Source organism: Corvus moneduloides, chromosome 1 (genome assembly GCF_009650955.1).
Source record: "Corvus moneduloides isolate bCorMon1 chromosome 1, bCorMon1.pri, whole genome shotgun sequence".
In the NCBI taxonomy this organism is placed as follows: domain Eukaryota; kingdom Metazoa; phylum Chordata; class Aves; order Passeriformes; family Corvidae; genus Corvus; species Corvus moneduloides.
The window spans coordinates 165,215,761-165,240,399 of NC_045476.1; the positions used below are offsets into that span (position 1 = coordinate 165,215,761).

Below are 24,639 nucleotides of genomic sequence, written 5' to 3' on the forward strand. Positions count from 1 at the left end.
CAAGAAGGGGGTGCAAGAGAGGGGGTTGGATGTTCCCGACTTTTCAGGAAGTCCAAGGACCCTAAATTTGGATTTTTAGACTGGTTGTCAACTCAGAATTCCCAATTGGTCACTACAAGTGATTTGCATTAATTAATACATTAATAAATACATTAATAAATCATATTCCTGGCATCGGAGGGTGTATTATTGAAATTGGGGTGAAATCCGGACATCAAAAGACAATGGAAAACAGGAGAAGGGTTAAATTCAAACATCAGGAGCCAAAATTTGCTGCAGTCTGGCCTAAATTAAACAAAAAACTGAAACGATGCCCCCAGGGCTCAACTTTGGGAATCTCGTTCTGTCCAGACAAAACACTGGGCACATCCCAGTCCCAGACCTGTCCCGTTTTTCTCCTCAATCGCTTCCCAGTTGGGGAGAACATCGGGACACAGCGGTGCTGTCAGATCAGGAGAGCGACTCGCACATCCTTGGCATTGCCAAAGTGCCCTCACTGTGGAAATTTAAAGCAGTGCCACGGCAAGTTCCTCCCCTGTGCACACTCCAAGGCAGCAGGAACGGAACAGAGAGGGGAAAAAAAAGCAGGAAAATACAAAAAGCTGCCGGGGAGAGCATCAAGAACTGCACATTAAGGGCTTCTGAAGTGATTACACCCAGCACAGCGGCATCAGCCGGGATATTTTCCACCCTGTGGAAGGGACAGGTGGATTTCTCTCCCCCTTTCCTGATGAATCAGTCGCTTGGAAGAGCATCATCCGTAAGGAAACCCACAGCCCGTGCAAACGGGGTTGTTTCTCTTAATGCATCATCCCAGCCCGACGCTGGCAGCTCCGGCAGCTCCGGTGGCTCGCGGTGAAAAGTGATTGTTGCTCCCAATCCAGCCGGGAGACTCCGCGCATCTCTCCGGAGGGAGCAGGAGCTGTCATGTTCATTAAATGCATGATTACAGCTATGATTAATAGCGGGGGCTACAGCCTAACTCCTTCTCTTTTTCCCTGCTCCTCGGAAGGAATCCACAGCCAAGCGGTCCCGCGGTGTTTTCCGCAGCGTTCGGCTCAGCGTTTGAAATTCCAGCTTTTGATGGGAAAGGAGAAAAAGGCACGATTTCTCCTTGTCAAACAAAAACATGACTAAAATGAGCGGGTCGGATGCTGCACCCCTCCACCAACACTCATAACTTAATTACGACCTTTTCATATCCTTAATCCCAAAACTCAGCTCAAGAGGGTCCAGGTCCATCTCCTGCATCCTGGTTTTTTTTTTTCCATAACCCCAAAACACAGCTCAAGGCTCAAGGTCCTTCTCCTCCAGGGAAAGGTTGGCAGAGATTTCCCTTGGCAGCCCAGGAACTGCACTCGGGAGCAACACTCGGTGCTTTCCAGCATTCCCACATGGATATCAGGATGCTCCCATCCAGTCCAACACCCCTGCTCAGCTCCCCATCACCCAAGGGCTTGGGATGCAACAAACACACCTGGAAAGGAACATTCCAAATATTCCTTTGCATTAAAAACTGGCTGCAAATATCACAGTTAATTATCACCTGCTTAATTATTTAGGAAGGACTTTATTGCTCTTAGGGCACAGCTCAAGGATCAGGACCTCATCTCATGGAAAGGTCTGTTTGAGAATCTTATCCAATAATTTACTTCTTTTAAATGGTGGAAAAGCTGTGGAAAACTGATTTAGCACAAAAAAAAAAAAGGGAGAAATCCAGAGTTGGGATGAGCTGGGACCAAGGGATGGGCAAGAGGGTGAGAACATCATTAGAATGATGAGTGTTGAGTGTCTGAGCCCATTGCTTCCCATCTACTTCCACTGTCCCAAATCAAGGATAAATTATGGAAATCTTACACATGGAGGGAAACTACCAGGGTAGAAAACTGGAATAGTCCAAAAAAAGGGAGAAATGCAAAGTTGGGATGATCTGGAACCAAGGGATGGGCAAGAGGGTGAGAACAGCATTAAAATGATGAGTGTTGAGCCCATTGCTTCCCATCTACTTCCACCATCCCACATCAAGGGTAATTTATGGAAATCATCCCCATGGAGGAAATCAATCAGTGTAGAAAAATGGAACAGGCAGAAAAAAAGGAAGAAAGTCAGAGTTGGGATGCGATGGGGCCAAGGGATGGGCAAGAGCGTGAGAACATCATTAGAATGATGAGTGTTGAGCCCATTGCTTCTCACCTACTTCCACCATCCCAAATCAAGGATGATTTATGTAAATCTTACACACAGAGGGAAACGATCAGGGGTTTGCCCAAGCAATGGCAGGCAGGTGATCAGCTCCGCTGGCCAGCGCTCCAACTTGGGGATGACCCCAACAGGGTCATCCCATCTTCCCGTTATTGTTTGCTCATCAATCCTGTGGTTTTGGAATTGTTCAGTCCCTTACCCCTTCTGAGCTCACTCCTTTGGCTCACTGAGTTCAATTCCTTGGGTTTGGGATTCCTCAGTTCCTTACCCCTTTTGAGCTCAATTCCTTGGCCCCTTCAATCTCAATCCCTTGACTTTGAGATTCCTCAATCCCTGACCCCTTTTGAACTCAATTCCTTGGCCCCTTCAATTTCAATACCTTGACTTTGGGATTCCTCAATCCCTGACCCCTTTTGAGCTCAACTCCTTGGCCCCTTCAATTTCAATCCCTTGACTTTGGGATTCCTCAATCCCTTGGCCCCTTCACTCTCAATTCCATGGGTTTGGGATTGCTCAATCCTTTTATCCCTCAGGTGTCAGTATCACCACACACCTCTCCTCAGCCTGTTCCCACATGACCTGGAAAAGGCTTCCTTAAACCACGCCGGCTCCTTTAATAGTTCCCATTATCATCCCGCCTCACCCACCTCGGCTTCCTTTGGAAAGAGCCGAGCGATTCATTTTCCAAGTCTCTCCTTGGCTTTATTGCTGAACGGAAAGTTTTGAGGCTGCACTCAGGGAAATTTATTTCTTTAATTATTATTCATTTAAGTGGGTTCCGCAGATTCCGAGGATCAGCACTCGCAGCTGCTGGGGGTCATTTATTTCCCTCACTGGACAGCACAAGTCCTCATTCAGGAGAAGACAACAGAAAAAGAAGGGATGAGCTGCCGCTAAACAAGCGGAGATTTTCCCGTCTTCCTGCCCAATTGTCCCCACATCCCATCAGTGTCCCTGAGTGAGGTGGTCACGAATGTTTTATTAATGAAGCAACTTCAATTAATGAAGCACCTCTGGGTTGGATGTTGTATAAGCAGATGTGGGCCAGGAGCCTGGAGCAGGATCTGATCTCTGAAATTCCAGAGTTGAGGAATGGAGCTCATAAAGTGAAAGGGATTGAGCAATCCCAAAGCCAGGGCATTGAGACTGAAGGGGGCGAAGGATTGAGCACAAGAGGGACAAAAGGATTGAACAATCCCAAAACCATGGAATTGAGAGTGAAGAGGTCAAAGGGATTGAGCAATCCCAAAACCAAGGGACAGAGTTCAAAAGGGGCCAAGGGATTGATCTCAGAGGAGGTCAGGAATTAAATAATCCCAACACAAGGCATTGGGATTGAAGGGGCCATGGAACTGAGCTCAAAAGGGGTAAGAGATCGAGCAATCCCAAAATCAAGGGTATGAGACCGAGGGGGCCAAGGGATCCCAGAACCCCGAAGACAAGGGATTGAGTTTAAAAGGGCCAAGGGATTGAGCTCAAAAGGCCTGAGGGATTGAGATGGAAGGGGCCAAGGGATCCCACAATCCCAAAGATAAGGCACTGAGATTGAGGGAGCTGATCTGAGAAAGGGTAATCCCAAAAAAAGGGATTAAGTTTGAATGGGATAAGGAATTGACTCACCAATCCCCGAAATATATGGGACTGCAGCCAAAAGGGGTAAGAGATTCAGTAACCCCCAAAACCAGGGACTGAGCTAAAAAGGGGTAAGGGAAGGAGGAATCCCAGAAACAAGGGCCTGAGCCCAAAAAAAATCGTGGGATTGAGCTCAAAGAGACTGAACAATTCCAAAAACAAGGGATTGAAACTGAAGGAGCCAAGGCATCCTTCAGTCCCAAAGACACGGAAGGCATTGAGATCAAAGGGGCCAAGAAATTGAGCTCAAAAGGGGTAAAGGATTGAAGAATCCCAAAACCATGGGATTGAGATTGAATGGATTGAGATTGAAAGGTTTCCCCAATCACAAAGAAAAAGCCTTGAGATTGAAGGGGCCATGAAACTGACCTCAAAAGGGGCCAAGGGATTGAGCAACCCCAGAGAGAAGGAATTGAGCTCAAAAGGGGTAGGGGATTGAGAAGTCCCAAAGACAAAGGATTGAGTACAAAAGTGGCCAAGGGATCGAGTTCAAAAGGGACCAAGAGATCCCACAACCCCAAAGATAAGACACTGAGACTGAAGGGGCCATGGAATTGAGCTAAAGGGGGGCAAGGGATTGAGCAATCCCAAAGCCAAGGGAATTACTTCCAAAGGGGCCAAGGGATTGAGTTCAAGAGGGGTAAGTGACAGAGCAATCCCAAACCCAAGAGATTGAGATTGAAGAGTCTGAGGGATTAAACAATCCCAAAACCCAAGGGATTGAGCCTCAAGAAGCCAAGGGATTGAGTTCTAAAGAGGCAGGAGATTGAGCAATCCCAAACATAAGGAATTCACCTCAAAAGGAGTGAGCACAAGTGGATCCCAGCACCAGCAATGCCAAAACCAGCAGAAACCTGAGGAAAGAAACATTCCAAATTTTCCTGCTTTCACACCTCAGTGCATTGGGCTGATCTCCACCAAATTCCTCCTTATCCCTCCAGAATGATCCCAACACATTCAAGGAATGTTGAAGACAGAAGTCAGGAAAGTGGGTCATGGTGGACAAAGAAGAAGCTTGGGATGTTTCCATGGACCAGGGGAAAACGTAAAGCCCGGCACACCACAGAGAATCCTCCCTAATTCCTCTTACAACACCAACATTAAAAGCAAAGGCAGAAGATGGGTGGTGGAAACATTCCAGTCCTGAATCCCTCCTTTCCTTCTGGAAAAAAGGAGTGGCTCAGAGGAAAGAGCATCATTCCCGCAGGCACTGGGCGGCAGTGAGCCAACAGCAGTGCTGAGTATTTCATCATCCCTGAAGAAGTGGGAAGTGCATTTCTGTGGCATTCAGCACTTCTAAAATTAGTTGGTAAACAGGGAGGCCAGGGAGCACTTTCTTCCAGCACCATGGAGATCTCCAACTGTGGAGTTATCCCACTGCAGCCCAAATCATGCTCAGGAGCATCGTCACTCGTCCCCAGCCGGATGCAGTGGAGGAGGGAATCCAGAGGAAGCCACAGAGGTGCTCCAAGAGGAGCCCCTCTGCTCTGGAGCCAGGCTGGGAGAGCTGGGAATGTCCCACCTGGAAAGGAGAAGGCTCTGGGGAGAACTCAGAGCCCCTTCCAGTGCCTAAAGGGGCTCCAGGAGAGCTGGAGAGGGACTTGGGACAAGGGATGGAGGGACAGGACACAGGGAATGGCTTCCCACTGCCAGAGGGCAGGGATGGATGGGATATGGGGATGAAATCCTTCTCTGTGAGGGTGGTGAGGCCCTGGCACAGATTGCCCAGAGAAGCTGTGGCTGCCCCTGGATCCCTGGAAGTGTCCAAGGCCAGACTGGACAGGGCTTGGAGCAACCTGGTCTGGTGGAAGGTGTCCCTGCCCACAGCAGGGGGTTGGAACGAGATGGTCTTTCAGGTCCCTTCCAATCCAAACCATTCCAGGATTCAATACCTTCAGTCTCCCCAGCTGAGCACTGTCTCAGCAGAGTGGGGAAACTGAGGCAGAAGGGGATGTTACACAGCAGGATGGAGACAGGGAGAGCATCTGGATCCAGGGAAAGCCCCTCCCAGTTCTGGAAGGCTGAACTCAACCACATTTTAATTAATAATTTGTTCCTTTGAGGTTTAGAGCCACCGTCACAATGTGTGGGAGATGCCTCAGCTCGGGAGGACTTAAAACTCTTCTTAAACCTCCACTTTTGGGAGCTCAGCAATCCTGGGTATCTCCAAGGCTCTGGAATACACGGCCATGGAGAAAATTTGAAAACCCCAATAAATAAAATCACATTGCTCAATGGGCCGGCTGCCACCTCTGGAGTCCCCAAAGCTACCAGCCTTTCGCCAACCAAGAGCTAAAACCTCAGCAGGGCTTGAGGAAATCATGCAGGTGAGGATTTGCCCTTTGGGAAAACAGCCTGGACACTTGGAAAACCCTGCTGGAGCCAGTCCCAGCTCACGGAGTGCAATTCCTCTGCCGGCAGCAGCAGCGGCTCGTGCCGAGATTGGGGTCAGGGCTGATTTCCGGACAATGTCAAACCTTAATTTGCTTTCTGCTGCTTTCGATCTTGTATTTCCCCTTTTGTATTTCTTTGTGAAACTCTACATTGCCCAGGACCTTTTGCTTCTCTCCCTGATTTCATGGAAATTCCTCAAGAGTCTGGAAAACGTCTTAGCTGCTGGAGAAAGAAATGAAGGAAAGGTTTCTTGTGAGCAGAGAAACCCAATTATTCCGCTTGCTTAATTAATTGCCACGTAGCAAATGCTTTCCACACCATCCCACCACTGATTTTCCAAGACTTCTGCAAAGTGAAAAAATACATGGGTGCTGAAATACCAGTTATCCCAAAGGGAAAGAGCTTTTCCGTGTGTGATTCCACATCTTTGTCTTGCACAGGGATGAGCAGCGAGTGTTTGAGCTCTGGGTTTTCTTCTCCATCCTTGTCCAAGCAATGAATTACGCCACATCCAAGCTCCCTATCCAGCTGGGAAGGCAAAAAGCATTTTTATTTCTGTGTTTTATTTGCAGTTTTCCGGAGACAAGTGCAGAAGGCGCAGAAATCCTTTGGGAGCAGAGCCACACATGGGATGAGAGCAAAGTTCTCAGCAGCTGCACAGGCCATGGTGATGCTGTGATTGCTCCAGGGAGGTTTTTTATGCTCAAAACACTTCAAAAAATTGCAGAGATACTTTCCTTGTCCCCAAGCCATGTGCCCTCCTCGTGTCTCTACCACTAACAAAGTTGATTCCAGAAGAGCCGTGGAAAACTGCTCCTCCCACTGCTCCGGGTAGCCTCAGGATTTATCCCAATACAGCACAGGGATGCAGGAAGTGCATCCTCAGGACCAAATCTTAACTCACCACCAGCATCCATCAATAAATCACTTGGGAATGCTACGATGGCGTGGATGGATCAGCCCCAGCGCCCAGCATTGGATTTTGTACTGTAGAGATAAAACCCCAACCCTGTAAATCCAGGGAAAGAGCAGAATTATAACCCACTGGAAGTAAACTCCAAGCTATTAAACTGTCAGGAGCATTTCCTGTCTCTCCACTATTCCAAACATGCGGCACCTGTCACTGGGAGGGAAAGGAAAAGCCGTTTTTTTCCATCTTTTAAATAAACTTTGTCAAGTGTTGAAAACACAGAGCGTTGAGCAAACGTTCGCAGCCGATGAGAACACACAAATCTTCCGCCCTGCCAGGCCCAGTTATCCTAATGCAAGAGGAATCTGTGGAATCCATCCTTGGGAAGGAGGATGAATTATGGGGAGAGATGAAAGATGACATGAAAATACCGATCCACAGCAGTTCCTCGGGTTTTGTGGTTACAAAGCCATCAAGGAATATCTTCAAAATAATTATTAGATGGGGCTGTATTTTACAGGGAATAACCCTGGAAGGGATCTTCTCTCCCCAGGTGGGACTAATTAAACCCAATTCTCTGAATGAGACCTCACTAAAAGACGTGGTTTCAGTGGGGAAAGAAAAATGGGGCGATCGCATCTCCTCCATGCCCTATCGCCCCAATCCCCTCAGGAAACCCCATGAGCAATTCCAGTGCCTGAATTGGCAGAAATCCTCCCATCATACCTTTGGCTCAATCCCTCTTCCAGAAATTTGCCTCTAAGCTGGTGTTTCTCCTCTTGGTCCCAACACAGTGATGGATATTCATGGATAGGCCGAATGCATCAGTCCTTGCTATGCTGCCCACAGGAGAATTTGCTATTTCCAGACAAATTCAGAGACCTCCTTGCACTTGGACAAATTAAAAAATTCGCCTTCTTGCTGGAAGGCAGCAAAGCATTCGACCCATGTCTTCCCCAAAAAGAAGTTTATGAAACCTGTTCTTTAAAAAAACCCAGTAATGGAGATTTTAGAGCCAAATGTCTCCAGCACTTCATCATCCTTGTCCTTGGAGAGCTCTGCCAGCAGTTTAAGCCCCTTGGTTTTTGGCTGATCCACCTGGCCATAGAGAGACATCCTTCCTTTGCTTGGCAGCTCTAGATCTTCCACTTTTCCAGTCCTTCCAGCCATCGCTTCTCCCCAGAACTCTTCCTAGTGGTCCAACTCTGTCCTGAAATCCATCCCCTGCTCCATCTAACATCATCCCTGTCCACGTCTTAGGGTTTCACCCCTTTTCTTCCACTCCTGCAGGGTATTTTCTGCCTTTGGTGATATCTTCAATGCCCACAGATGGTGCTTAGGGCAGAACCACCCTTGAGCTGCTTTTGTGCAGCCGATTATCCCAATCCAGACACTTTGGAAAATCACCAGTAGCAAGGTCGTGGAAAAAATCCTACATCGGTGGCACTGGGATTTTTTTGGTCTACAAACCCCTGAGCTGCTTTATGGCCGCCTCTTCTGAGTCTCCAAAGGCTGATCCTTGCCCCTCCTCCTCAGAGGCAGCACCAAAGCCAAGGACTTACCAGGCAGGACTCCAGATTCCAAAAGAATCCATTCGGACACGTGCTCCTGAGTGTGTTCGTCCCTATTTGAGGAGTTGGCAGCAAGGAGGAGGCTGCAGGAGAGTCAGGCACCAAAAATCTGTCCTGAGAAGAGCTGAGTTGTGAAAACACCAACAAACCATTCCTGAACTGCTGCTGAGCCTCCCGTTAATGCTCTCAGAAGGGAAATTACCTGGAAGCGACGCTCCGTCGGCTCCACGTCCCTTGGCCACCGCCTCATCCTCATCTCTGCCATCATCAACAGGCAGCTCCACTTCCCATCCCAGAACAAACCTCCTTCCCTCCCTAACCCTGCTCTTTGTGGGTTTAAAACCACCCAGGATGCCCCATAATTCCCACTGGAATTGTGGTGCAGATGGTTTCAAAGGCTGCATCTCTTCTCTTCATGTGCTTTCCCATCATATTTTGGCATTCAAGGCCAAGCCGGACGGGGCTGGAAGCAACCTGGTCTAGTGGAAGGTGTCCCAGGGGGATGGAACTGGATGACCTTGAAGGTCCCTTCCAATCCAAACCACTCCTCATTGCCTCATTTCCAGCATCATCCATAAAAATCCTCATCTCTGCTCCCTTCATCCTTCCAGCCAAGGAAAACATCAGCACAAGGCCACCAGTTTTGCCATTCCCACTTTAACTATCCCCAAAAATTCTCATTAAAGCATTTAGGGAGCAAAAGTATTTGAGACCAAGAAGAAATAAAAAAAAAAAACAAAAACCCACTGTTAAAATCTGCTCTTTTTTAAGAGCCACACTTGAGGCATCAAACACAGCGGGAACTGAAACACAAATTTAATCAAAGCCACAATCTAAAGCCAGGAATTCATCACATTGGAGGCATCATTCCATGGTTATCAGGAGAATGATCTTCCCAAATTTTTAGGTCAATATTGAACGTAATTTGATGAGCATCTCAAGCACATTCAACCTCCTGGTGCTGTTTGCAGTTACCCAAGACTTTGCTCGTTAAACCAAGTTTAACGGCACATCTCCACAAGCTTGAACTAAGTCTGACGCAAGAAAAACCTCAGTTTTCCTAAACCTTAAATTTCTCCAACATTATTTCCCCTTCAGAGCTACTGTAAAGCAAGAACAGCTCTTGGCACCATGGATGTCCACCACCTTCACATCTGGAATCCTACAAGGCCAGAGGATGGGTCGCAACCCACGGGCTGGGAACAAACAGCTAAAAACTGAATTCAGTAGATTTTGGACAAATTCCTGCTGCTCACCTGCTCTGATGGGAGTTTTGGTGCTCAGGTCCCTGACCCGGACAGGGCTGCTGGAAGTTTTGGAGAGTTTGTTGGCCGACACCCGGTACATGACCCCGCCGATGCAGCAGAAGCCTTTGCTCCTCCAGTGCTGTTGGACGAGCTGGGATTTGCCACCTTGGAGTGAGGGTCGGGTTTGGTTTAACAACGGGGACCTGCAGGAAAAATAAAGTCAAGGTCAGCCCAAATTTGGGAGAATGTCACAAGGAGGTGCTGCTTCATGAGCAAACCATGGGATCAGAGACTCATGGAATGGTTTGGGTTCAAAGGGATCTTCAAGATCTCATTCCAACCCCATTGCCGTGGGCAGGGACAGCTCCCACTAGAATGGAGGAGATCTATGGAAGAACCCCGGATGTTCTTGCTGTTGACAGAGGAAAAGCTCTGATTCCTCATGACTGACACCAAAAGAACGACCTTCAAGGACTCTCTCCCTACTTCTCCCACCCTTGTCTTGCACCTCCAGCCCCGGCAGAAATAAGGAAATGTGGATGCAATCCCATGAGAGAATCAGCAAGGTGAGACCTTCACTGAGCTTAGCCAAGTTTTATGGAGCTCTACAAGCTTTGACATCCCTGCAAGTGCGTCAAAGCCAGGTTGGAAGGGACTCTGAGCAACCTGATCCAGAGGGTGGCAACCCTGTCCATGGCAGGGGTTTGGAACTAGATGGTCTTTAAGGTCCCTTCCAACCCAAAACATTCCATTAGTCTGTATTTTTGGTATCATTATTCCTATTATTAATCAGATACCACAACTTTTGATATTTTTATTCTGCCCCCAAATCTGGCTCTTGGGAAGGATTTTCCTCAATCGCCGCATGGGACAAGTCACCCAAGAGCACTTGCATCCCCCATTTGTCACCTGGAGCTGATGCTGGACCTCAGCAGGGTCCAATGGGCAGGGCTGGGGATGTGTCCCCCCCTCCTCAATTCTCCCTAAATTCACAAACCCCACCAATATTGAGGCAGTGGGACACAGATGGATCAGGAATCGCGATCCATTTACTGCTGCCCATAATGTTATTCTGAAGGACCAGGAAGTCCTGAAGTGACACCTGAGGGATAAATATCACAGAATCCCAAAATCTTTTCAGTTAGAAAAGACCTCCAAGGCCATGAAGTCCAACCTGTGACTAATCACCACTTTGTCAATTAGACCAGAGCACTGAGTGCCATGTCCAGGCATTCCTTGAACACCTCCAGGGATGAGGGCTCCATTCCACCTCCCTGGACAGCTCATCCCAATGTTTAAAAACCCTTTCCATGGAGAAATCCCTTCTGATGTCCAACCTGAACCTCCCCTGGCACAGCTTGGGGCCATTTCCTCTCATCCTGTTGCTGGTTGACAGGGAAGAGGCCAATCCCCACCTCTTCATATGTCCCAGAGAGGTTCCTCTGCCACCCAAAATCTTGTCCACTCCATGACCCGACATCTGCTGCACCATCCTACCTCCCTCCCGACCCACAACGCAGCCTCCCAGCTCATTCCTATCCATCCCCCATTATCCAAATAGAGCCACTGCAGCCAAATCAAATCTCCTCCAATATCAGTCGCCTTCCTCATTTAGCGCTAATCCAAACAGTAATTTGTTTATGCAAATTAGAGCTCTAATTTTGTATTAGCCCAAACTATGCTCATAATGCTATTAGCAGAACGTATATAAACCGCGCATTACCGGAGAATATCCGTAAATTAAGATCCCGCTATCCTATCAGCGGAATGCAAACCCCGGAGAGCATTTCCTTTAAATGAACATGTGCTCCAAAGAAAAAGAGAGCTGGAAAATGGAATAGTTACATTTCCTAATGCTGAGCGTGACAGCCTATTCATTCCGGAGGGCTGTTGCCACTGGCTACCGAGCTCGGAAAATTTGCTGCCTGGTTTTTGTGGAAGGGGATGGGAATTCGATAAATTCCTCGTTTCAGTTCCCCCAGGGTCTCCTCCTCATGGAACCGCTCCAGAGAGGAGCATCGAGCCTTAGTGACTCGCAAAGATTCACAGCGGTGGCGCCGTTGGTTGAAGGTGGAGATGGCATGAGGGACACTTGGGTCACTCACGGATCACCCAGCACATCCCAGAAAACTCCAGCAAGGCCAAGGATGCATCCAGCATTGGATGCAAGACCTGAAGAAAGGTCTTGTGGCCATATCGGGGGCAATAAAGATGATATCAAATATCCAATGGCCGGGAGGATGACGGAGAGGATTTTCCCCTTCTACTCTGCTTTTCTGAGATCCCATCTGGAGTTCTGTGTCCAGCTCTGGGGTCCCAGCAGTAGAAGGACATGGATCTGTTGGAGCGAATCCAGAGGAGGCCATGGAGATGCTCCGAGGGATGGAGCCCCTCTGCTCTGGAGCCAGGTTGGGAGAGCTAGGGGTGTTCGACCTGGAGAAGAGAAAGATCCAGGGAGACCTCAGAGCCCCTTCCAGTGCCTAAAGGGGCTCCAGGAGAGCTGGAGAGGGACTGTGGAAAAGGGATGGAGAGACAGGACAAGCAGGAATGGCTTCCCACTGCCAGAGGGCAGAATTAGATAAGATATTGGGAAGGAATTCTTCCCTGGGAGAGTGCTGAGGCACTGGAATGGAGTTCCCAGAGAAGCTGTGGCTGCGCCATCCCTGGAAGTGTCCAAAGTCAAGCTGGATGGGGCTTGGAGCAACGTGGGGTAGTAGGAGGTGTCCCTGGCCATGACATCCATGGAACTGGATGATCTTTAACCTTCCAACCCAACCCATTCCACGATTCTAATGAAGACGTCACCACGGTTGTGGCAAGACCCATTGCAGCTCCATCCATCTCCTCTTCCTCCCAGTGACACATCCCTGGGAGGCCCCAGGATGCTCCATTCCTTCATTCACAGGGGCTGCAGTGCCAATGGATTTTGGGCTCCTCTTTCCCAGCCAAATCAGTCCCTTCAAAGACTTCTTCTAATTCTATATATATTCCCTATATGTTATCTCTGGGTAAAATATAGAGATATCCACACGCATCTATTTCCATACAGATACACAAATTATTGAACATATATACTCTATGTATTGAAATACAAGACCTATATATTATATAGAACAATAAATATGGATACTTTTGTACATAAATCCATATATTACCATCTGTATTCTCTGGGCCTTGTATATCCATCAATTATCTCCAGATACTATTGAATATATGCACTGAATACATAGATTGAATCATATATGTTCAATAATATCTAGATATATTCAATATATCTATTTAATAATACCTAGAGAGAGTTTATATGGGGCCCAGATACTATTTTTATTCTTAGCACTTTGTATTATTCATATATTATTGAATATACAGAATATATATTGAATTACATATATTCACTAATAAATAGGTAATAGATATAATATATAGCTATAATTTTCTACATATTATACATTTCATATTTTCCTTAAGTCTATTAGAGGGGAGGGAAGAAGCCAGGGGTTCATCCAACATTTCCCACTCTGGTTTGTAGGGAAAGGCTGGGATGTGGCACAGCTGTGGGAGCACTCAAGGCATGGATATATGGATACATAGATATACTATACAGATATATAGATAAACTATATACAGACAAATATATATACAGGATAAATATATTTCAGTAGAATATTTAATACATTTAAATAGATATTGTATCTATATAGTTATATCTATATATTACATGTAGATGTATCTGTATATATTAAAAATATTCTGTATCTATAGAGATATATTCAGTATTTATTGAATATAAATTTTATATATGCCTTAATACATTATATTATCACATATACACACATATATGAGATAATATAATAAATTCAAATTTTTTTTGGCTGTAAGGTCAAGAAAACCCAACCCATCCCAAGCCCTGCACAGTCCCAGGGCGTGCTCACACCACCTAAGCCTGACTCACACTGGTTTAAGCACCAGTTTAAGATCCAGTTGGTTGAATCCCACAAATCCTCAAGATATTTATTTTCCTGCCTTGCTGCACTCAGCCACTCCAGTGGCTGCACGCCTCTCTCTTCTTTGGAATTCCTTAGGGATGGCCAAGCTCCAAACTGAGGGAGCCTCCAAACACAGGCACTGTATCAGAACATTCCCACTGAGGCACAGGGTTTGAACAGGATGATTTTTAAGGTTCCTTCCAACCTAAACCACTCCATGAACCTATGATTTTTTCAAGGATTTGGGCGAAGAGCATCAAAACTCATCTCATTCCCCAAAGGGAGTGGGGCTGAACCTCCTCTCATTTAGATTTGTTGGATTTTTGAGGTAGAAAAGTGACTTCTGGGTGGTCTCCAAACAAAGCTTTTGCAGAACATCTGCTCGGGCTGCCAAGGCCCCAGCGCCACCAGACCGAAGCCATGGAATCATCAAATCACAGAATGGTTTGGGTTGAAAGGGACTTTCAAAATCACCAAGTTCCAATCCCCCCTCCATGGGCAGGGCCACCTTCCAGTAGAACAGGTCACTCCAAGCCCCATTCAACCTGTCCTTGAACACTTCCAGGGATGGGGAGTCCCAACCAGGAGCTCAGTTTGAGCTCACTGGAGGCTTGGCCACCTCCATTTCCACCTTCTAGGCGGTGCAAATGTCCAAGCAGGGATATCCCCTCATCCTTTTACATATCTAAAATATTATTTATTAGAATATTTACTGTATTCATTGTTTATTATACTAGCTAGGATACTTATTATATTATAGGAACCCCACGAGATTTAAAATGTAAGGGAAATCACGTTTTATATGGAAAAACCATGCACACAGAGCAGCGCGGGGAGGGCACTCAATTTCCCAACCTTCACTCGCAGGAACCCTTTATTTCCCTCCCATCCAAGCTGTTGCTCCCAAGTGGTTGTGTGGCCCCAACACAGCCACCAGTGTGTGTCCCCCTCCCTCTTAGTGACATCCAAGCTGGCGGTGGTGGGAAAAAGCCACCGGCGAGGGCACGGAGCCGAACGCCCACTCGCTTTTCATCGGCGGCAGGATCCCAGCTCTCCGTGGAATTGTTACCCTAATGGAAAGGACGGCCTTTGGAAATGAACTGTATTGACAGAAGAGGATAAAATTAATGAGATAATAGCCAGGCCAAGGACCTGAAGAATACACCGGGCCCCTCGACACGAGGGCCTTGTAATTCCCTTTCTGCCGCGCATCCTGCGGATCTAAAGAGTCCTCCCGTCCGTCCACAAGGCCCCGCTCCGGCAGGAAATTTCATTAACGCTGGAAAATAGGAAAGGTATTAAGCGTGGATAATGAAGGCCAGAGTGTGAACAGTGCCTTAAGATAGTCTTCTTTCTAGCCTTTGTAATGGGAGGCATGAACTTTCCCTTCAAATCCATTTCTAATCCATTTGAAATACTACAGCAAATTATCTCCCCTTCAGCCCGAGAGCGGCCGGCCAATTTACTCCGAATAGAAGTGACAATGCTCCGGAATTTATCGCCATAACCTTGACTACACAAGGTTGAGGGTTGTCTTTCCCCCACCCCCGGGGTGGACAGTGGAAGAAAAATTTTTAATGAAGAGGGGGTGGAGGAACGACATAAAAATGTTTAAGAACGGCGGCGTAGCCGGCGCAGGTTCGATGCTGACTCTGGGGAAAATCAGAGTCTGGTGCTAAAAACGTTACGAAGGGAAGTCCCAGGCTGATAAAACACTCAAAGCCAGGTTGGATGGGGCTTGGAGCAACCTGGGCTAGTGGAAGGTGTCCCTGTCCATGGCAGCAGTTTGGAAAAATGCTAAGGTCCCTTCCAACTCAAACCATTCCATAATTCTGTCAGGTTGAGGTTCAGCCTTTTCCAGTGCATCTCTTGAAACAGCAACTTTGCCTCACTGTGAACATTTTGTGCTGGTGCTTTGCAGGTGCTCATGTCGACCAAGTCTGATTTCCCAGGATTAAACACCACCCTGCAGTGTCCTTCAGAGAATTCTAGAGGCTTTTAGGTGGAAAAAGCTCTCCAAGATCATTCCCCAGCACTGCCAAGACCACCACTAAGCCACATCCCCAAGTGCCACATCCACATGGATGTTAAATTCCTCTGGGGATGGGGATTTCACCAGTGCCTTGGGCAGCCTGTTCCGATGCCTGCCCAACCTTTCCATGAAAAAAAACTTCCCAATATCCAACCTAAACCTCTCCTGGTACAACTTGAGGCTGTTTCCTCTTTTCCTGTCCCTTGTACCCTGGGAGCAGATCCCGATCCCACCTGGATCCACCCTCCTGTCAGGGAGTTGTAGAGAGCCAAAAGTCCCCCCTGAGCCTCCTTTTCCCCAGGCTGAGCCCCCCAAGCTCCCTCAGCTGCTCCTGGTGCTCCAGCTCCATTCCCAGAACTGTTCCCTTCCCTGGACATGCTCCAGGCACAGGGGACAGGCACTGCCCTGGTCCTTTGGTCACACCGTGGCTGGTGTACAAAATTTCCCTCAGTCTTCTCTCCTTGACCAAGTTCACATCACTTGAAAAGAAGAAAATCTGGACCCTTTCTCCAAGCTTTCCTGAAGGAAAATCCCTTAGGAAATGGAAATGTTTCTTCCAACAGCACAAAGTGGACGAAGAGGGGGAAAAAGGGCTCAGCACAATAATGTGGAGTCAATTGTCAGGTGCTGCCCAGCTCAAGGCACTTTCCTCGCCTCCAAACACAGCAAAGCTGCTCAGAATGGAGTAAAACCACCAAAACTTCAGCCGGGAGCCAGCGAGTGATGCTGGGAAAATACAGTTCCTCTTAAAATAATCTATAAAAAGGAAAAAACCAGGAGATTTCCAAGCCAACATGGAAAACAAAGGTTAAAAACAAGGACGAGTTGCTCCAGCGTGCTCAGATTTAACACCCCCATCCCCCCATCAACACAAGACCAAGCGATCCAAAAATCCCACCCAAACCCCTGCAAAAATTCCCTTATATTTGAAATAGAAAATTTTTAGAGTATTTGACGTCTCTATATTAAACACAACCCCACGAGCAGAGCAGGAACATCCCGGCGGCGCTTCCAGCCAGCTGAAACGGAGAGGATTTCCTGGCGCTGGCGGCGATACAAGTGGCTCTTAAAGAATGGTTTTCTTTTACTACTGGATTTCTTCTTGGGCTTAGCTTATATTTTTTTTGGAAGTAATCCTTACATAGTCAGAAATCACATTTGCATGCTGGCATTTGAATCCCAAGGAAAGAGCGGATCATCGCGGGGGCAATGGTTATGGAAAGCAACAGGGAGAGAGGTGAGGAAGGAGGGAGAGCTCATCCATCACAAGCCTTGAAGGTGGCAATGGAAAATCCCCATGTGGGAGAAAAACAAAACCAAAAAAATCATGTTTTCCTCAGTCATTTGTCATTCCTTAGCAAACAACACAGGATTTAGGGTTAAAAGTGTTCCTCAAACATACCAGGAATGCTTCGAGATGCTTCACCACTTTCCTGTGGAAGCTGCTCTGTCACTATCCTCACCCACCAGATCCCTGAGGACCCCAAATCTACAGCTAAAAGCAAGTAATTTCACTGAAAGGTTTGATTTATGGGATTTTTATCAACATCGATGCTTTCTCCTTAAAATAAAAAGGTCAAACCTCAAATAAACACTTTCTACATTAAGATTTAATTTATTTAAAGAACCTGATTGGGATAATTCAAATTAGTCACTCCACTGTTGATGATATTTGAGGTTGGAAAAGTGATTGGAAATTAAAAATAGAAAGGGATGTCTCTTTTCCCAACATACACCCATAAATACAGAGGATCCATTAGTTTTAAATACACACTGACCAGCAAAAACTCGTTAATTTACCCATAAACAATTCCCTCCTTTCAATAATTACTTCTAATTATGAAACAAACACTTTAAAAAAAAAAACCCTATTTTAATTTGGTTCAATTGAATCTGAATTTCCATTCAAATGCAGCTTAATGTTAATCTCAAGGAAAAAAAAAATAATCCAGCCCAGATCTCATTTAGCATTTTCAAAACCTGGGGAAAATTATGAATTTCAATGAGCACCTATTAAGCTCCTTAATTACCTAAATAAAGACGTACCTTCCCAATAAATCCCCCTGACCTGGAAAGGAAAATAGTTGCAAATAAATTAAATGGTTATCAACCAATGAGAACAGAGATTCCTCAAAAAAAACCCAAAAAACCAGGAACATGGGATTACACCTGTAGTGAAGGCTTGTGGAGGGGTTTTTCGTGGTTCTTCCCAATTTCCACCTCTCCTAGGCATGAGGCCTTTCCCCAGTCTTTGCATAGACAGGATAACTTTTCTCCTTAAAGAATTCCACTTGGAAAGGCCCAGGTATGAACAAAATATCCCAATATCCCTGCAGTGCCTTCTCAAAGGGCTGTAAAATTTACAGGCACCTTTGGGCTAAACTGAGGGGGAACATTCCATAGAATCATGGGATGGTTTGGGTTGGAAGGGACCTTCAAGATCATCCAGTCCAACCCCATGCCATGGGCAGGGACACCTTCCACTATCCCAAGTTGCTCCAAGCTCCATCCAACCTGGCCTTGGACACTTTCAGGGATGGGGCAGCCACAGCTTCTCTGGGCAACCTGTGCCAGGGCCTCCCTACCTGCACAGGGAAGAATTCCTTCCCAATATCCCATCCATCCCTGCCCTCTGGCAGTGGGAAGCCATTCCCTGTGTCCTGTCCCTCCATCCCTCGTCCCAAGTCCCTCTCCAGCTCTCCTGGAGCCCCTTTAGGCACTGGAAGGGGCTCTGAGCTCTCCCTGGAACCTCCTCTTCCCTTCTCCAGGCTGGACATTCCCAGTCCAGAGCAGAGGGGCTCCCGCCCTCACAGCATCTCTGTGGCCACCTCTGGATTCACTCCAGCAGCTCCATGTCCTTCTGCTGTTGGACCCCAGAGCTGGAGGCAGCTGTGCAGGTGGGGTCTCACCTGAGTGGGGCAGAGGAACAGAATTCCCCTTTCCTGCTGCCCGTGCTGTGGGATGAGCCCAGGACACAGGGAATTTCTGGGTTCCAGCACACATAGATGGGGCACATTCAGTTTTTCAGCCACCCATATAAATACCCCCAAATCCTTCTTGGGGCTGCTCTCAATCCATTCTCCATCCAGCCTGGATTTATCTCTGGGATAAGACCTTGGCCTTGGCCTTCCCGAGGTTTGCACTGGCCCAGCCTGTTACGGTCCCTCTGGATGCCATCCCTTCCCTCATGTGTGCCGTTATTCCCTCCCACTGGATTTATTGCCATTTCCCTCTGGAAGCCATTCAGCCCCACACTGCCGTTCCCTTTCACCTCTCCATTGTGTCCATGAAAAGCTGGAGCTCCACACGGCACTTGGCAGCCCCTGCTGGGCTCATCATCCCGCTTGAACCCAGGGAAAGCCCTGAAATCCTGCCAAAATCCTCCAAAAAACACAGTAGATCCAGGATCACCTCGAGGAGCTCAGAGCAGTGGGAGAGGAGAGCTCTTTTCCCTGCCCCTCTTTGCTAAATCCCTGCTATTGTTTGTAACCCAATTCATTCCTGCGGGAGATGGAGAGCCTGGATACAAAACCAGCTCCACGCGCCAAGCACAGAAAACAGGGAAAAAATTTGCCTTGTGATGGGCTGTACTGAAGGATTGGTGTGGCCAGGTGAGGAGAGCAGGGGTGGAACTGTCCTGGGAGAGCTGGGAATGTCCAGCTTGGAGAAAAGAAGGATCCAGGGAGACCTCAGAGCCCCTTCCAGTGCCTAAAGGGGCTCCAGGAGAGCTGGAGAGGGACTTGGGACAACGGATGGAGGGACACAAGAAGCAGAAATGTCTTCCCACTGCCAGAGGGCAGGGATAGGTGGGATATTGGGAAGGAATTGTTCCCTGGAAGGGTGCTGAGGCCCTGGCACAGGTTGCCCAGAGAAGCTGTGGCTGCCCCATCCCTGGAAGTGTCTAAGGCCGGGTTGGATGGAGCTTGGAGCAACCTGGGATAGTGGAAGGTGACCCTGCCCACAGAAGGGGGTGGGGCCTTCAAGATCTCTTCCACCCCAAACCATTCTTTAAGCCTGGCCAGGGCCTCACCACACTCACAGGGAAGATTTTTTTCCCAATATCCCATCTAACCCTTCCCTCCTTCCTCCACCACTGCCTGTTCCAATGCTTGACAACCCTTTCCATGAAGAAGTTCTCCCTGATATCCAATCTAAACTTCCCTGTGAGGCTGTATTCTCTTGTCCTCCCCACTCCCTGACAGCCCAACTCCAAACCATCTCCTTGGTTTCTCTCCAGCCTTGGGCCTGATCCCACCCACAGCGAGCCCCAGCAGGATCCTCAGAAACATTTCCAGCTTCTCCAGCAAAGTCTGCGCTATGAAAACACCTCCCTGGAGAAGAGACAAAAGACGCTTTGGAGAAGACAATTTGCCCACATGAAGCTGTTTTCAAGGTAGGTCAAGTCTCAGCCCAAACCCCCCTATCAAGGTCCCGTTAAACCGCTTAGGCTGAGCCTGAGAATGGAAATGCTGACGGTCCCTAATACTCGGCTTTCCATCCTGCTGCTCTAATGCCGGCGGCGGATCAGTGATTACACCGGGAAGACCGGGAACTATTGTCCCGTTAATTAGATTCCTTTCACCCCCATTAGCTCAGGCGATTGGACAAAGTTCGTTAGGGTTTAACTCTGATTAGCTGAAATGGAGCTCGCAGCGTTCCAGGCAGGTGTTGCCGGCTTTAGTGGCACCGTTTGGGAAGCTCCAGGACCTGTGTCCATGTGGATTAATCCTTAATCCCTCCCAGACAGTGTCCTACCACCCTCAGTGATGGGCTAAAATCAGAGGGAAAGTGAGAGCAGGTCCTAGACCTTCCCGTCCTGGCACAGAAGTGATACTCCTCCCTCTGCTCATCCCTGTAAATCCCATTTCAGAGCTCTGGACGTGCTCCAAGTGCTGGAATATCCCAGGAAGGCTAATTGCCGAGGATCATTCCAATGCTGTGTCCGTATCCCAACCCAAACAGCTCCAACTTTGAATATTTATCACAATAATCAGCCAGACACGGAGCCAAATCCCACTGGAGGCTTTCCCTCCTGCCTGCTTTCCAAAAATACCTGGGATAATTGCTTTTTCCGAAGATATTTTCCCTTTAAATGCTCTTTTCCTCACACAGGAAACAGCAATAATACTATGAAGAGCCAGAACAGCTGATACATTTTAATTAAAGCAAATATCTCGGACAAGGAGCAGGATTCCATGGAAAAACAGGAACTCAGCACGGAAGAGGTTAAAGAAGTTCAGCGGGGCCACGCTACAGGGAATTATCCGCTGGGAAAACACCAGCTACTGGCTGCCTCTGGAAAACCCCATGCCCACGGCTTGGACTAGGGGTGGATACACATCCACGGACGATGCATTTTGAAAATTAAATTTAAATTTGATTAATTAATTGAAAATTAAAATTAAATTTAGCTACAAAGGCAGGGAGAAGTGTATAAATGATTTTTTTTTTCCCTGAAGAGTTGATTTTCCTGCCTTTATATTAAATTTAAGGAGTAAATAACAAAGTCAGGTGTTGACTCCAAGCTTATTTTTCCAAATTTAAAGCAGGTAGTTGGATATCCATGGATTTATCCAATATTGTGGTCTCCACATAATTTATAAGCTGATCCACAAAACAACTAGAGCAGCACTGTCAGCTCTGATTCCTTGGCATGAACTCTCAGCATCCCTGTAATTCTATGATCCAGCAAATATTTATTAATATCAGTGTTGTGCATGCCCAGATAAGTGTATATACACACATATATGGAATCATGGAATCATGGAATCACTTAGGTTGGAAAAGAGCTCCAAGACCATTGAGTCCAAGCTGCCACTCATCCCAAACTTCTCACCCAGACCAGAGCACTGAGTGCCACTTCCAGGCATTCCTTGGACACCTCCAGGGATAGGGATTCCACCACCTCCCCAGGCAGCTGATTCCAACCCTTTCCATGAAGAAATTCCTCCTGATGTCCAACCTGAACCTCTCCTGGTGCAGTTTGAGGCTGTTTCCTCTCGTCCTGTCTCTCGTTCCCTGGGAGCAGATCCCAAACCCCCCTGGATCCACCCTCCAGTCATGGAGTTGTGGAGAGCCCAAAGGTCTCTCCTTTTCCCCAGGCTGAGCTCCCTCAGACACTCCTGGTGCTCCAGTCTCTTCCCAGCTCCATTCCTTTCCCTGAACACCTTCCAACCCCTCAACGTCTTTCTGGTGAGGGTCCCAAAATTCCTGCCAGGATGGGAGGTGTCCCAGCAGTCCCAGCACAGGGGGATGGACGCAACATGGCTGGTACAAGCCAGGTGCCAGTGGCCTCCTTGCCCACCTGGGCTCATGTCCAGCTACTGCCACCAACACCTCCAAGTCCTTTTCCATCTCTCCAGCCCTTTATCCACAAGCCCGGAGCATTCCACGAGGTTGCCGTGATCCAGGTGCTGGATCCACCACTTGGCTTTGTTGACCCTCACACCATTGGCCTCGGCCCATCCACCCAATTTCTATCCACACATAAAATACACATTATATATATTTTATAAATGTAGACATGCATAATTAATAAATAGAGATCTATAAAAATTTGGATCTGCTTCCAAGAGAAAGAGAAAAAAAAAAGGCCCGACACTTCTGAGAGCGTCAGTCCATCAGATACTCACCGGGAAGACACTTAAAGGAACTCAGCTCCAACTCGGAACTTACAGAATGGATAAAAATGATTCAAAGGCCCCCATCAAGGGGCAGGGGGTTGGTTCCTTGTCCTAATTGCACTGCCTACATTCCAAAGGATATCGCTCCATTATTAAAGGGTCGGGACTATTTTATGTGCTCACATCTCTTCAATTGGAATTTGGATCAATGGATGCATTACAAGCTTTGCCTTTAAGAGCCTAATAAACAACAAGATGGAAAGGAAAATTCGCTGGAAGATGACGCTTTTAAAAATCCATTTCCAGGGGAGAAAACGGGACGTGGCGAAGGGGGGTGCAACTGAACCAAAAAGCTGGAATTAAAGTTGAAAAGGTCAGGACAAACCTGAGAAAAAAGGACTTGGGGGTGTTGGTGGATGAGAAGCTGGACATGACCTGGCAATGGAAACCCAGAAATTCCCTGTGTCCTGGGCTCATCCCACAGCATGGGCAGCAGGAAAGGGGGAATTCTGCCCCTCTGCCCTGCTCAGGTGAGACCCCACCTGCACAGCTGCCTTCAGCTCTGGGGTCTCCAACAGCAGAAGGACGTGGAGCTGCTGGAGCGAATCCAGAGGAGGCCACGGAGATGCTCCAAGGGCTGGAGCCCCTCTGCTCTGGAGCCAGGTTGGGAGAGCTGGGAATGTCCAGCCTGGAGAAGAGAAGGATCCAGGGAGACCTCAGAGCCCCTTCCAGTGCCTAAAGGGGCTTCAGGAGAGCTGGAGAGGGACTTGGGACAACGGATGGAGGGACAGGACAAAAGGAATGGCTTCCCACTGCCAGAGGGCAGGGATGGATGGGATATTGGGAAGGAATTCTTCCCTGGGAGGGTGGTGAGGCCCTGGCACACGTTTCCCAGAGAAGCTGCGTTGCCCCTGGATCCCTGGAAGTGTCCAAGGCCAGACTGGATGGGGCTTGGAGCAACCTGGTCTGGTGGAAAGTGTCCCTGCCCATGGTAGGGGGTTGGAACGAGATGAGTTTTAAGGTACCTTCCAAACCAAACTATTCCATGATTTTGTGATGTGAATGCTTCCTAGAGATAGATAACAAGCTAAATTTATAAAATAAATATAAGCAAATAAAACTATTTATCAATAAAGAATATAAATTTATCACTAAATAAAATAATAAATAAAATAAAAGCCCTAGCAGCATTTGCACATCCAAACAGCCAAGAGATGCTTTTAATCAGGGACTGTGGGGGAAAATCTGGGAAGAGGTTTATTTACATAGGATTTTAATGGCTCTACTGTCCCAAGTTTTGGCACAGTAGTTCAACGTGTGCTCAAAGACGAAACAAAGTAATTCTTCCTCTCTCATTAACTTCAAATTAGCCCTTCCCACACCAGACTCCTGCAGAGCTGTTTCCCTCTGCTGACACCAGACCAAGAACAATTCCCAAACTTCCAAAAACCTCATGAAAATCTCCAGGCCGACCAGAAAAATGCAGAAAACTTCCTAAATGAACCCAAAACTTGCCTCCAGCTTGTAGCACTCCAGCTTGTGACCTGATCCTCCACATGGTGGGATGTAACTTTCAAGGCAACTTCCATGGCATCATCATCCCCCTCTTTACATTTTTCTATGGAAAAGTGGATGGAAAAGGATTTTTATGATGCTCTAGGGCATTACCTGCATGGCACCCCCCTCACCAGTAGGGAGGTACCACCAGCACCTCTAACTCATGTTCCCTCTGAGGGTTTGGTCCTCATGAAGCTGCTCAGCCTCCACCTCCATCTCAGGACTCCCAAATATCTCCACGTGGAGCATCTCTACTCCAGTATGTCCACAGAAAATCCTGAAGTGTCATCTTATGAACCAAAGCTGGACCTAACACCAGACTGAAGGGAAAAACAACCAACCAACCAGATTTGCTTCCAAATTTATAAAACTATTTATAAATTATGGAAGGATCAAAATCCTATACAAAGCAACAACTGGAAGAGCTGGGATGGTTTTCACAATTCCACAGCACACAGAAGCTGGAGGAACACTTCTCCTGGAAC

General features: G+C 47.5%; 1 protein-coding gene and 1 long non-coding RNA gene across 4 annotated transcripts in view; one reads left to right on the forward strand and one right to left on the reverse strand.

Moving 5' to 3' along the window:
- Positions 1 to 24,639, reverse strand: part of ZC3H3 (zinc finger CCCH-type containing 3) — a 136,059-nt gene that overhangs the window by 34,939 nt on the left and 76,481 nt on the right. For all 3 annotated transcript variants that reach the window (XM_032091800.1, XM_032091794.1, XM_032091785.1), the window contains exon 5: positions 9,966 to 10,159. In XM_032091800.1, coding sequence (XP_031947691.1) covers positions 9,966 to 10,159 — 194 coding nt within the window. The remainder of the gene's footprint in view (positions 1 to 9,965; positions 10,160 to 24,639) is intronic.
- Positions 15,966 to 23,393, forward strand: LOC116435470. The gene is made up of 3 exons (XR_004236786.1): positions 15,966 to 16,076; positions 22,256 to 22,261; positions 23,383 to 23,393. It is a non-coding gene; the product is annotated as an uncharacterized LOC116435470 (long non-coding RNA).